This window comes from Xiphophorus hellerii, chromosome 11, assembly GCF_003331165.1.
Source record: "Xiphophorus hellerii strain 12219 chromosome 11, Xiphophorus_hellerii-4.1, whole genome shotgun sequence".
NCBI classification, from domain to species: Eukaryota; Metazoa; Chordata; class Actinopteri; order Cyprinodontiformes; family Poeciliidae; genus Xiphophorus; species Xiphophorus hellerii.
Genome location: NC_045682.1, coordinates 4,590,604 through 4,603,921, shown reverse-complemented (window position 1 = coordinate 4,603,921; position 13,318 = coordinate 4,590,604). Strand labels below are relative to the sequence as shown.

Sequence of the window (13,318 nt, the reverse complement as noted above, 5' to 3'; positions counted from 1 at the left end):
TGGAGTCTATTGCCAGTAGGTTTTCTATGTACAACCTGCATGACGCGAAACAAGAACTAGAGTTCTTGTCAAACATTTTCTTCTCCATCTGGTTTTTAAACCTTTCGATCCTTGATTTTCTTCAAAAATAAAGTAGAAAACAGCAGCGAACCCCAAGTTTGTCCTTTACTCATCAACCTGGTTTCTGCTTCAGGGACCAGACCTGGTCCAAAGAACTCTATATATACTCTATAAAACTGGGTTCAGTGTCATTCTTATGGAGTATTGCTAGCTGTTGCTGATTTTGGCAAATTGACCATAACAAGGTTTAGTGAGAAAGCTTAAAAGACACTGGGATGGATAGATAGATGGATAGATGTATGGATGGATAAACAGACAGATGGATGGATGAACAAATGAAACTATATTTGTGGTCATTTTAGCTCGAACAGGAACTCTTTGCTTTGATCTAAACTCTGTGTCTGATCTACCAGCTGATGCTGGAACCCGCCTGATCTCATCTATCGGACGTCAGGCTCAACAGAACCAGCGTTAACGGCTCAGGGAGGAAATCACAATCGATTCTGCTGCGGCTCGGCTGTAGCACCTCGCTTCATCCTCTCTGCTCTGTTAGACATTTCATCAATATTCAGAGCTAAACTGCGACAACTCCAAAAGAAGTTAAAACCTTCTGCATCATACAAGTAAAAAAAACGATGACAAAGTACCTTTTAAAGTCGTTTTTAATGTAAAGCGGTAAGATCAAATAACCAGATACAAGGACGTTGAATGGAAAAGATGTAAAACTTTCTGTAAGAAGCCGAGCCAGAGGATGTTTTTTAGGTGTGGGCGTAGCAGGCGATAAAAGGGCAGATGGAAAGCAATGAAAGGGTTATTGTTAGTAAAGGTTGTAGAGTGGGTGGTGCTGGGCAGACAGGTCGCCGTCTTGTAATCAAACTGTCGGAGGATCTTTGATTCACAGACAAGGGATAGATTCACTCAGCTTGGAAAAGAAAAGCATTAGACTAACCCACCCCAACTTTATTAGTATAGTGATTTAAATCAACATTAATCCACAGTTAAAGGGCAGGAAGAAAATCCTCTAGGTTTCCTCTTTTCTTTTAGGGTTGATTGCTGATCTGCTGATCAGACAAAAATAGTGGAGCAAGGAAATTAAGACTCTTAGGGTGGGAATCTTTGACTATCTCATCAATCAGCATCGAAATATTTTAAAGATTTGCTGTTGTTATCACCCTTCCAGATAGAGGTGGGCGATATTTAAAAAAATAAAAAAATCACAATATATTTTTTTTAAATAGTTCCATAACAATATCACGGATATTTTTTATTTTTTTTGGATTTGGCCAAACAAATATTTTTGACTTTACTTTTAATAATGTGTCAAAGAAAATACAACATAAATATTTTATATGAAAAGACTTCAAAAAGTAAAAGCCTGTGTTCACTTCATATTCCCTCAACTGTAATCCCATAAAAAGTGGAACATTGACCAGCATATTTGATGTGTACTGATGATTTAAACAGTGGCACTTACAATTGCTATGATGTGTTGTTAATGTTTTTATGTCGTCATTGTGTAAAGCACTTTGAATTGTCTTTTTGCTGAAATGTGCTACACAAATAAGCTTGAATTTTTTAATGATTCAATTTGATTTTTGAGGCGGCAGTTCAAACCCTCATTGATTTTTGACAACGAGGTTTTTTTCTTTGTTGTTTAGTTTAGAATCGTCTGATATCATCATAATTCTTCACCTCGTTGGATAAACGCGTCAGATAATCGTTCTGTTGTCACGTCACCTGGGGACACAAAAACCAAATGATGGACGCGGACTAGTTGAAATGAAGTGTCAACATTGCTGTCTGAGAGGATTTCTCCATAAAAGACGGCCACAAACTTCTGACCAACCACACAACACGCCTCACAGAGCTCCGTATGGCATCGTGTCATCTTGCGAACCTTGCAGACGGTGAAGCTCATGTCACGCTCGGTCTTCCCGGGAATTCAGAGGAATTTTAAAATCAAATCTGAAACAAACCGGGGCGTGCTGTGGTGGCGCAGGGGGTTAGCACGCCCCACGTTTGGAGGCCTTAGTCCTCGACGCGGACGTCGCGGGTTCGACTCCCGGTCCCGACGACTTTGCCGCATGTCTTCCTCACCCTCCTTCCTGTCTGCCTACTGTCGAAAAAATACGAGCCACTAGCGCCGCAAAAACTCTTCGGAGAAAAAAAATCTGAAACAAACCAAAGGTCAGTGAACCGGGGTATCAGTTAGCCGACGACCAGCTCGGCTACAAATGAGTCACTGATGTTCGTCTAAACGAGTCGCAATAAACTGATGGATTAACATCTCAAAATGATGAAAAGAAAGAAACAATTTAGCTTTTGTAAGTTGATATAAACTGGACTTGACCACTGAGAATCAAAACTGAGGATTGGTGTCAAACATTAGAGGATGTTTGTTGCACCAGGTTTTAAATACTAACACCAACCAAACAACAACCTTCTTTTCATTGAAGAACAGAAAGTCATTGACATCCAAACATTAATTTCTGAAATTCAATCAAGAAATGCCAAATATGAAGAAGAGGGGGAAAAAAAACTATTTTACTTCAAAAATAATTTGTCCAACTGTACATTTGAGTTGAGTTCAATACATTTAATGCCTCGTTTTCACTTAGTGATATGGAACTAATATCCAGACTTTAAAGTTCTCCCTGGAGCCTGAACTGAAACATTTGGTTTCTTTTTTATTTCCATCATTACTCACTTTGCTCCTGGGATGGATTTTTTTAGGGCAGCTGGTAATGGGTAAATTCAGTCATTTCAAATCTGTGCCAGTTGTGTGTTAATTTTTTTCCCCACATTGCAGAGTCTTCTTTAAGACTATTGGCTTTATTAAAACCTGAAGATCTGTGAGGATCTGCAGCTGCTTTTCTGGAGACCTGGGGAAGTAAAGCCACCTTCAAATCTTCAGATGTCAGGGATTCGGACCAGATCAAGAAGTCCTTTACTTCAGTAATTCCATTCTATAAGGAAATCTATGGAACACAAATTTATTAGATGGAAATTAATGTATTTAAAACATTTAAATTCTGTTAATGTCGATGATTTTAGCTTACAGATAAGGAAAAACCCAAATATGAGTTTGGAAATGTAAAATATTAAATCACACCCAAGAAATATTTTCTTATGTTCATACATTGTACAGATCTGCATTCAGTGCTTGGCTGGGGCTCATTTTGCATGAATTTCTGTTGTACTTCATGCTGAAGTGTTCAGGAAGTCCAGGTTGCTGTGATAACGGCCTTCAGGTTATTTGCAATGTTGGTTCTGGTGTCTCTCATCTTCCTCTTTATGATAGTTAATAGGTTTTCTATTAACTAGAGGTCAGACCAGTTTTCAAGGTTCATTGGTACCTTTTGACAACTTTCAGGTTTTCATGATCATTTAGGCTGCAAAAGATATCTTTTTATTGATCTCATGTAATATTCTCAGTAGTGATTTCTGATATGGCCAATGTGGGCAGTTACCCAGGGCAGCTTCTGCTCTAGGGTGGCGTGAGCTGTCACACTAAGTAGATAGTTTTGCAGTGGAATCTTTAGCCTATTTCCTTCATTGAAAATTAATTAGTTAACAAAGAGTAGGATTTTTTATAACAGTTTTGCAAATACATTTTTGTGTTTCTTGAAGTGTATCTTATTAAAACATTTTTTTAGACAATCCTTGTCAGTGGTGCGGTGAAATTTGTGTCTTGATCAAAATGCAACTGAAGAACACATAATTTCACAAATGTTTCACTGAGGGAGCAATTTATTTTAAATTGTATTTTCTACAGTATTTATTTTTTGTGTTTGTATTGTACATGTTTAACTGCACAGTGTATACTTTGTGTCTTATTATTCTAGTTTCTGCCACATTTTTTCAAATAAAATATTAACAGAAATTGAGTGCCAAAGCACCAAACAGGCTAGGACCGCCCTTGTGTATTCTAATGATTGTGGCTCAAAACTGGATTTTGAGCCACAATCATCCAAATTAGCAGAAATGACTGCTAAATCAAGGTGTCGCTTATGTTTTAGTGGCAGGCGGTAAGAAAATCTAAGAGTATCGGATGAGAAGTCAAAGACCTCCAGTCAGGAGAAACTCGATGCCAACAGGAACATCCAGTTAGAAGTTCAGGAGGTTGTTGTAATGTGTATTTCCTTCAAAAAAGGTTTAACAGCAACAGCTTGTATGAAGGTGAGAGGAGAAGGAGCTGCTCCTCCAGTCAGGCTTCCTGCAGGGAGAAGTTCACTGGAAAATTACAGCCGAGTGTTGAAGCTTGAGCAGCCCAGGGAAAGTGAAGCATGCCTGATTTTGGATGCAGTTTACTCAATAACTTTGCGTTTTTGTGTAATGGTAACTTAATTCTTTTTAGTTTGCAGTAAAAATTATTTTAAATACTCAATACCAAAAAGGCCAGTTAGTTAACTAAACTACAAAAAAAAATACTTGGAAAATATTACCTTATTGTTTTATTATTTTGGTAGTAGTCTTTACATTGTAATACATTTTTAAAAAGCCTACCCCCTCTTCTATGAATTTAGAAGAATATTTCCTGATCCAAACAGTTTCTGAGAATTCATCAGAATCTCTGAACTGAATAAATGGTTAACTGAGTTTTACTCAGTTACTGGTTTTATTGGAGCAACAGTCGGTTTGGCAGCAAAAGGAATCAGCGGTTAGAAAGCCCAATAATGGGTTTAGCAAACTAATTACACAGTGGGGACGGCCACATAACAGAATATATGAAAGAGTAAATTCATTTTCAGTGCTTGGCTAGGCAGCAGCTGAAGTCTTTCTGCAGAGCAGTATAGAAAATAACAACCATAAATCAATGTGGCCTTCTGCCCACTCTGCTGTCCAACATCGCTGCCAAGAACGGCTCCTCTGAAGCCCGGTTTCCTCCAAACCGGCTATTCACTAACACAAAAAGAGTTAGAGTTGCTGACGGCAGCGGCAGCCGTCAAGAACATCACTTCATCATAGTAAAAAGGAACGAGAGAGCCTTTTTTCTCCGGTATATTGTAGAAAAAGGAAGTTTTATTCTTTGTGAAAGCATCTTTATATGTTACCAAACCTGTCCAGTGAGCCGGTTCATCACAATCACCACCGTGAGGATTATTTAGCAAAGGGAAGTTTGGCTTTGGAGCGGATGTTTCTGTAATGGAACTGATGCTGCAATTTTGCTCTCATAATTGCAGCATCAGTTTAATGACGATGAGAAAGAAAGAAAAAAAATCTGTGCCAGCAAAAAAATAATAGACAGAAAGTGATGAACCAAGACTCAACACTGTTAATGAAGGAAAAGTCTACAAGAGCAGAAGAGATGGTTTTAATCATCTGACAACATGAAATGTTAGAGAAGAATGTTAAGAGTTGTTCCTCTGAATGTACAGTATACAACTAGTTAAGACAGGTAAGATAATGTAGTTTTATTTATATGCCTTGTTACTTTTTCAGCAACAAGGCAATTCAAAGTGCCTTGAATTGCAATATACAGTATATATACATATATATATATATATATACTGTATATCTTTATATAATAGATCGGCATCCAGATGGTCTCTGAAACTTTAATTAAAAACAGTGTTATATCTATGCTGTGCCACTAGGTGGTGATAACATCAAAAGAAACAACCTGAGCTTGGCTAAAGCAGTGCCAGGTTTAAAGGTGTTTCCATGCCTGACAGTCCAGCAGACTCTGAACTGTTTCAAACAATCCAAACCCTTTGAGCCCAAATGTGGTGCTGCCGCGCCAAGAACCACTGAAGGAAACGACACAAAACCTCTAAAGAAGACACAGAACGCAACTCCCTTTTACATTAAATGTAAACAAAAATAGAGTGGTGTCGGATTTTAGCGGTTGTAGGATTTCTCTTTTGTCTTTGTTAAAAGACAGCCAGCCACTTCTTCCGACAGCGCTAAACATGCACGTTTGCTTGCTTGTATTTACCCAGAATGCCCTTCTCTGTAGTCCACTTCGTGCTTTTGGTTTCCAGCCCACTTGGCATTCACATATGCATTCAAACTGCACCAGAGTTCACTTCAACCAAACCCAGACTGAGGTTTGTAGGTGGAGCAGAGTTCACTAATTTAGTCCGTAACAGATTTTATTACACATTCACACCTCCCTGAAAGAACCGGACTTTCTAGGCATTAAAGCAAACAGGCCACCTAAAGAGCACAGGAGAGGATTAAAGGCAGATGTAAATGGATAGAAGAATGGATGGACAAAAATATGGATGGATGTTTTAGGCCAAAGACTGGAGCAGAAACTGAGGCAGACATTTTGTAATAGTCTGATAACATTCTGGTTTGAGGTTTTCAGATTATGAACACAAACATTTAAAAAATAATGTTGAAAATGAACAAAATGTATTTAAAACAAAAAAAATTAAACAACATTACATTACTGCCGCTAAAATGTTATGTTGCCTATGACATTTTTTTGCTAAGAACATATATGAAGAATATGAAGTCGCTTCTTATTCTTCATAAACATTTCATCTACTTGAGTCACAAATAGTCTCAAATAGTCTGGTAACATTAAGTCAGTGTGAACCAAGAAGGTAATATGGAAGTAACACTCCAATAATTTTAACAGAAGCAAACTGCTTATTAAGGAGAAAATTACTACCACCTCTTGCCATCTTTTTTTATTTTTATTATGATTTTTATTTTACATTTTCTGAAATTTCTGACATTTCCAGACTTATTAGGATTCCTGGGAGCTGCTGGTGTTCCAGCAAGTGTCTTCATTACCTCGTTTTATGACAACAACACAGAAACAATGAAAATTATTCTAGTGTTTTTGGCAGGGTTGGTAAATGAGGGACGTGTAAAAACAGCTTTAAAAATGCTAGTTAGCATGTTGGAGGAAAAATAGTTATCTAAACATTTGGAAAATATTCTAAAACCATCAGTTTACATAAATCCGTATTTTCTGACTGATGTTTTATTGCAGTAAAATTCATTTCTTTCATACTTGGGACACTAAAAAGACCAACATGAAGATGCTGAAGGCTCACCTTGGCTTTGTTGATGGTGCAGTGAAGCGCGTTGTTCTCCTGGTCGTACTGCAAACTGAACTCCAACGTTCCCAGTGTGGCTGCAAGAACAAGAGACGACAAGAAGACATTAGGAGAAACTAGATGCTGAAAGGAAAACTTCATGGCTTGTGATGAAATATTGACTACAGAAAATGTCCCTTTCAAGTGGTAACTGGGGATAGTCGGAGTCGATCTCACTTTCCCATTGGGACGTCCGAATTCCAGTTGATTGTTCCTACTGGGAAGTTGGAATTCCGAGTTCCGAGTACAAATGGAACGCACCGTTAAATAACGTATGCAGTTTGAGCCCATCAGCTGCTACAGGCAGCTGGACTTGGACTTCTTCCAGCACCAGCAACTTGACCACAAACTTGTGCAAATTGGAATTCCGAAAATAAATTTGCTTAATGGAAACACAGCAATTAAAAAAAAGAAACATTTCTTCATAAAAAAATGTTCCACTAGGATGAGATGGTGTTTCGGCTGTAAAGAAAGTAGTTTATTTTGCAAAACTGCAATGGAAACACTTTTTTTTTTGCATCACACAAGTCACATGTTCAACAACGGGATGTTACTACTGGTGGAAAAGATGAAGAAGAAGACAGGAAGCGGTAGACGGATGGAAGTTTTTTAAACATTTATGGCGTGAACAAACTTACTCATGTGCAATTTTAAATGCGTTTCTTTTGAAGGGAAAGGTCGTAATGGTAAAATTGTGTGTGTGGGGGGGGGGGGGGGGGGGGGGGGGTTCAACAGTAGCAGAATATCAACAAAGTTTTCCTCACATTTGTGATGGAAACACAGCTGCTGATATTTATATTCAGCTTGTCTTGATTGCTGAAGAGTTCTCAAATCACATTCAATGCTGGATTATCATCTAAATGTATTTAGACATCTTTTTTTTGTTGTTGTTTAAAACAGCTTGGAAATGTTTTTCAAACTTGGCTTGACCCAATATGAACTATTCAGCAGTAACAACTCATTTCTAGTTGGTAGATTCCTGTTTTGGATGATCTGCACCTTGTTTGTGTTGCGTGTTTCTTGTTTCCAACATTTTAACAGCAGCCATAAAAAGATGTGCGGATTAATAACGACTCGCCGCGCCACTGGGCGGAAACCCTCTGTTTGTTTCATTCACACTTTGTTATAAATATATATGAGCTGTAAACAACTTTAGTTTGTATGAATCTGTGATTGTGCTTGCAGATACCAACACCTCCCACATGTTTTACCTCCTTAAAGTCTGAGTCGTGTAAAGTGGGACGAATCAGGGCTCAGGCTTTGTTTTACATAAAGTAGAGAGAGCTTAGCATCATTACTGAAACTTTATTTGAAAAATAAAGATGTTGCTCATTTGTGCAAGTGAATCCACTTAGTAGAATCAAAGTCCTCCTAAACCAAGTTGCAGAAATGTCAAAATAAATAGATCTCCATCAGTTTTACTTTGTATCAATAGCTGGTTAGCTTCCAAAGCATCCAACTCTAAAAGATTTAAGAATAATTTGTGATTAAAGTGCTCCTCAGTCCACTAAAACTCGGTGAATCGATGTTGCTCCTGGAAAAAGCTGAGCTCAACACGGGCGCAAACAGAACCACAACAACACAAAGATTTACTTATTTTGTTCCCAGACAGAATAAAGCATTTAATGGAGTCTTCCCATCTGTTTTATAATTAGTGCTGCTGAAGAAATGTATGCAGAGTATGAACTCTGCATACATGTTATAAATAGCTTGGGATTCTGAAAGAAAGTTGTGTTGAATTAGCAGGGTCACCTGCAACACCCAATACACATGACTGAGAACAAAACACCAATATACCGTAACAAAAAAGATCCCCCGATTTAAATATATTTATTGTTTAACGTTTGAAATAATATATATATACTGTATATATATATATATGAATATATATATATATATATATATATACTGTATATACAGTTCAGACCAAAAGTTTGGACACACCTTCTCATTGAATTCAATGAGAAAGTGTGTCCAAACTTTTGGTCTGTACTGTATATACAGTATATATATATAGTTTTCTTAATTATTTAATGTTTTCTGACATTTTACTCATTTGAAACAAAGATTTCATGTCAAGCATTTTCAAGGATTTAAAGCACCAGTATCTGAAGAAAGGTTCAAACAGAAGCCCTTGATAAATAATAATAATAATAATAATAATACATTAATTTAATAACTGTATTGTTGTGTTTCACTAATATCCAAATTGCTTTGATGTTCTGAAACACTGAAATGTGACAAACATCTAAAAAGTGGGAAAACGGGAAGGAATGAAAACTTTATCACACCGTCTGTTGCTAATCTTCATTGATATGCACAACTTGTAAATAAAACTGAATAAAAAACAAAACTGAAATATTTAGTGAGAATATCTCCTCCGCTTTAGACACTGCAGCCTAATTCCCAGCCCATGTTTGTCTGTTTATTCAGGGCAGCAGCAGGAGTCTACAGTATTAGGCAGGCTATGAATGTTTTGCTCATAACTGTGTTTTACACGGGGAGTGAGAACATCAGGAAGACGCTACTACAAACTCCACAGGACGATAATAAAGTGAAGCTGCACTTCCTGCTTGCAGCACAGCCTAATTTACGCGACTCAGGAAAAGGTGGAAGCCGGGTCTAATTCTGTTGAAGTAGCTACTTAACTGCATTGAAAGCAATAATTAATCAATTTAAGTGAAAAGAGTGAATCATAACATAACTGACGCTAAAGGAAGGAACAAATGAATGTAATAATTACTTCCAGCCGGGTCTTTTATTTCAAGGTTATGAGTCATTCAAAAGGAAACTGACTTGAAATTTGCGTCTCCCGGCATGCCGATTCCTTCGTTTTCACATCAGAGAAAAACACAATAATTCAGAATGAAGACAGAACAATGTCTGTAACCGCGCGGAAATAATAGGAACTGGTTGTTTTCCAGTGAGAGGAGTTAAAATGTTTACAACATAATCATTCCTCCAACAAAATATAGCTTTTCCCCCCCTGCTGTGTGAAATGATTTGTGTTCTGGGGGAAGACTCCGCTTGAAGCGCCATTTTTATTTTCTAACAGAAACGTCTGCTGAAAGGTCAGTGAAAAGTTAAAAGTCAGTTGAGAACAAAAAGGCAGAGTTTGACCCCCATTGGAACATTTAATTTATTGCGTTTTGTAATAACGTCGTAAAAGTGATGCCCTGTTTTTTACGAGCTCTCAGTGTAAATCTAAGTGTCGTCTGTTGCTGTTTATTAAGCTATAAAGTAAAAGGGACGTTTGATTTGAAATGGTCCACTCCATTTCTTCCATCAGGATCCATTAACCCACAAACACACCGAGCGAGCGTTCATGTGGGCAAACCTCAAGGCACATTAACCTGAGCAAATCTCATGGCGAAGCTCTGCTTCGTAGCAAAAACATGCAGGAGTCACCGACGAAACAGATGAACAGAGATGGAGAGAGAAACTTATCTGAACGATGAGAGACGAGAAAAAACAACAACTACTGAGCTGTTTCTACCTTGAAACGGTATGGATGGATGTTTAAGGGTAATATACAACCAACAAGAGGAAGGACAGAAGGAAGAAAGGAAAATTAGAAAGAAAGGAAGGAAGAAAAGAGGGAAAACGGGAATAAAGGACTGACAGAAATCAGTCTGAAAATCAGGAAGAAAGGAAGGAAGGAAGGAAGAAAGGAAGAAATGAGGAAAAAGGAAGGATGTACAAGTAAGAAAGGGAGGAAGGAAATTGATAAAAACAAAGCAAGACAGCAAGTTGACGAAATAAACGGACGACTGGAAAAAGGAGAAAGGTCAGGAACGTTCAGAAATGAGGAAAAGAAAAGAGAGAAAGAAAGAAATAGACAGTGAAAGGAACAGAATGGAAGGAAGGAAATTAGAAAGGAAAATTCAAAGGAATGACTGCTCTTTATGAGAAGACAAACATCTTTATTCAGAGTTCAGTCTCCATCTAACGGCTCCAGATCCATCATTAAATCCTAATTAACGACTGAAAGACTTTCAGCTTTTCTTGGGGAAGCCAGTTCTGTAGCAGTGAGCTACATCTAAACTTAAGACATTTAAACATGCCTCTTGGTTCCATGCAGCCTGTAAAGCGTTGTGACAGCTGATGTGACGAGCAGCATGTTGTTGGTGTCAGAGGGCCTTTATGATCTTTATTTGTGTGTGTGTGGGTGTGTGTGTGTAGTGTTAATAGAGCCGATGACAGAGACACGGCCGACAGGAACAGCAGCGTTTCTGACTGATGGCTCCTGTCAGAGTTACGAGTCGCACCACACTGGCTCTATTACTCCCCTTCAGGCCAAACCGGCACTGACTGCTGCTGACCGACCGGTCACCTCCCCGTCCATGTTTCTGTTGGAAAACAAGGACTTTCTCTGTACAGGGACAAACACATTACAATCTAATTATTGGCTTGATGGTGGCAGAGGGAAATGTAGGTTTTTATTCTGAAGCAAATGAGAAAATCCAGTCAGTTCAGAGGCTGGTGTGAGAACAGGACAGACATGATGAGAGCAATCTGGGAAAATTACTACCAGTCTTTATTTTCAGGTAGGACTGATGGGCAATTAGACCATTTAGAAATCAAACTGCAGAAGCTGTTGTAAGAAAAATGAATTTTGTGAAAGCAGGTCATCATATCAAATCTTTTGGTTTATCGGTGAAAGTAACTCTTAGCCGTTTTTACACCTGACAGTCCAAGTAGACTCGGTTTGATTGGCGATCAAAGCCGCAACATTTGTTGCACTTTCAGCCGCTGCAGTTCGCTTTCACACTTCACCGAGTCAAACCAACCAAACTAATTGAAAAACCTGTTCCCCCTCCTCACCTGTGGTGGCGCTCATTCAAGAGCCACTGAAGGAAAAGACAAGAAAGCTTCTGAAGAAGACATGAGAGTAACTTCCTTATCCGCACAATGTAAACAAAACTGGTGTCTCGTCAGATTTTACAGGCTGCAGGATTTATTTTTTGTCTTTGTGGAGTGATTTCTTCTGCTATCACTATAGTAGCCCCATTGTTTTGGTTGTTTTTACCCAGAATGCTTTGGGTAAACCTACAAACCTATAGGTTTATAGGCAGAGTAGAGTTAGCATTTTTCAGAGTTTGATTACGCATTCACACCTCCCCAAATAAACTGGACTTTCTAGGCAAATGGACTGGAGTTTGATTAAAGCGGACTGAAGGTGTTAATGCCTCCTTATGCATATTCTCACTAAAACTAGGAAAACATCCATACGTCCATAAATGGATGGCTCTGTGTATGGACGGATGGTTGGGTCAATGAGTCAACGGATGAATAAACCAATGGACCAATGGATGAAAGGTTTACTCAGTAGATGGATGGATAAACAAATGGATGAGTCGACAGATCGGTATATTTCTAATTAATACAAAAAAAAATAAAACTTTATTTATCCCAGTATCTCTTTGTCTTCCAGTCCAGCTTCAGGCCTCATTAGATTTCAACCAGCAACATTTCACTTGGGAAGTGTCCGGGTCTCGTCCGAGTGTCACTTCTATTTGACCTTTTATCTATGAAGAACCAGACACTCTAATCCGAATCCCTGCCAAATAACGGAGGTCATGACCCCATCGTCGTCTAGAGGGCGTTCATTTCTTCTGATCGAGACAAAAATGACAAGAGTTACCCTCATCTGACCCTCAGAATATCAAACCCATAAAATTCATTCACAGCACCAGTCCTCCTTTAGGCACTCGTTAGCATTCACACATATTTATCTGTATCCCAGTAAATGGCAAATATTTGTTTTGGATTATTTTACGGTAAAAATGTCAATCCTACATAAACTGCTTGAATCCGAAGCACAAAGAACTTCCACAAAGCAGGTTGTGTTACTGTACACCAGTCAAACGAACAAATTGCCCAAGTGTTAATTTGTCAGCACTCTGCGGTGCTTGAATGAACAATTAGATTGCATGCTTTGTTTCACCGTGCCATTTTGTGCCTCGCATCGAAGCAGAAATCTCTCACGAGGGGTGACAGGTTCCGGAAAAGATTTGCTTCGCCTTTTAGCACCAAACCGATTTGTGGTTTGATGAAAGAGAGACGAGGGTTCTGACCAGAGCCTCCTCCGCAAGGTAATCTGTTAATGGCAAAAGCCGTAATTTACTGAAACACGAGAAAAATTTCTCCCAACCAGACAACGCTTTAGTTCCAGAGCCGATGGCTGCACACACTCGCATGTT

At 38.5% G+C, this 13,318-nt stretch overlaps 1 protein-coding gene across 1 annotated transcript in view; it reads right to left on the bottom strand.

Moving 5' to 3' along the window:
• The window catches only part of doc2b (double C2-like domains, beta), a 133,733-nt gene that overhangs the window by 49,211 nt on the left and 71,204 nt on the right, over positions 1-13,318 (bottom strand). The window contains exon 2 of the mRNA XM_032577236.1: positions 7,074-7,153. Within this exon, the coding sequence (XP_032433127.1) occupies positions 7,074-7,153 (80 nt within the window). The remainder of the gene's footprint in view (positions 1-7,073; positions 7,154-13,318) is intronic.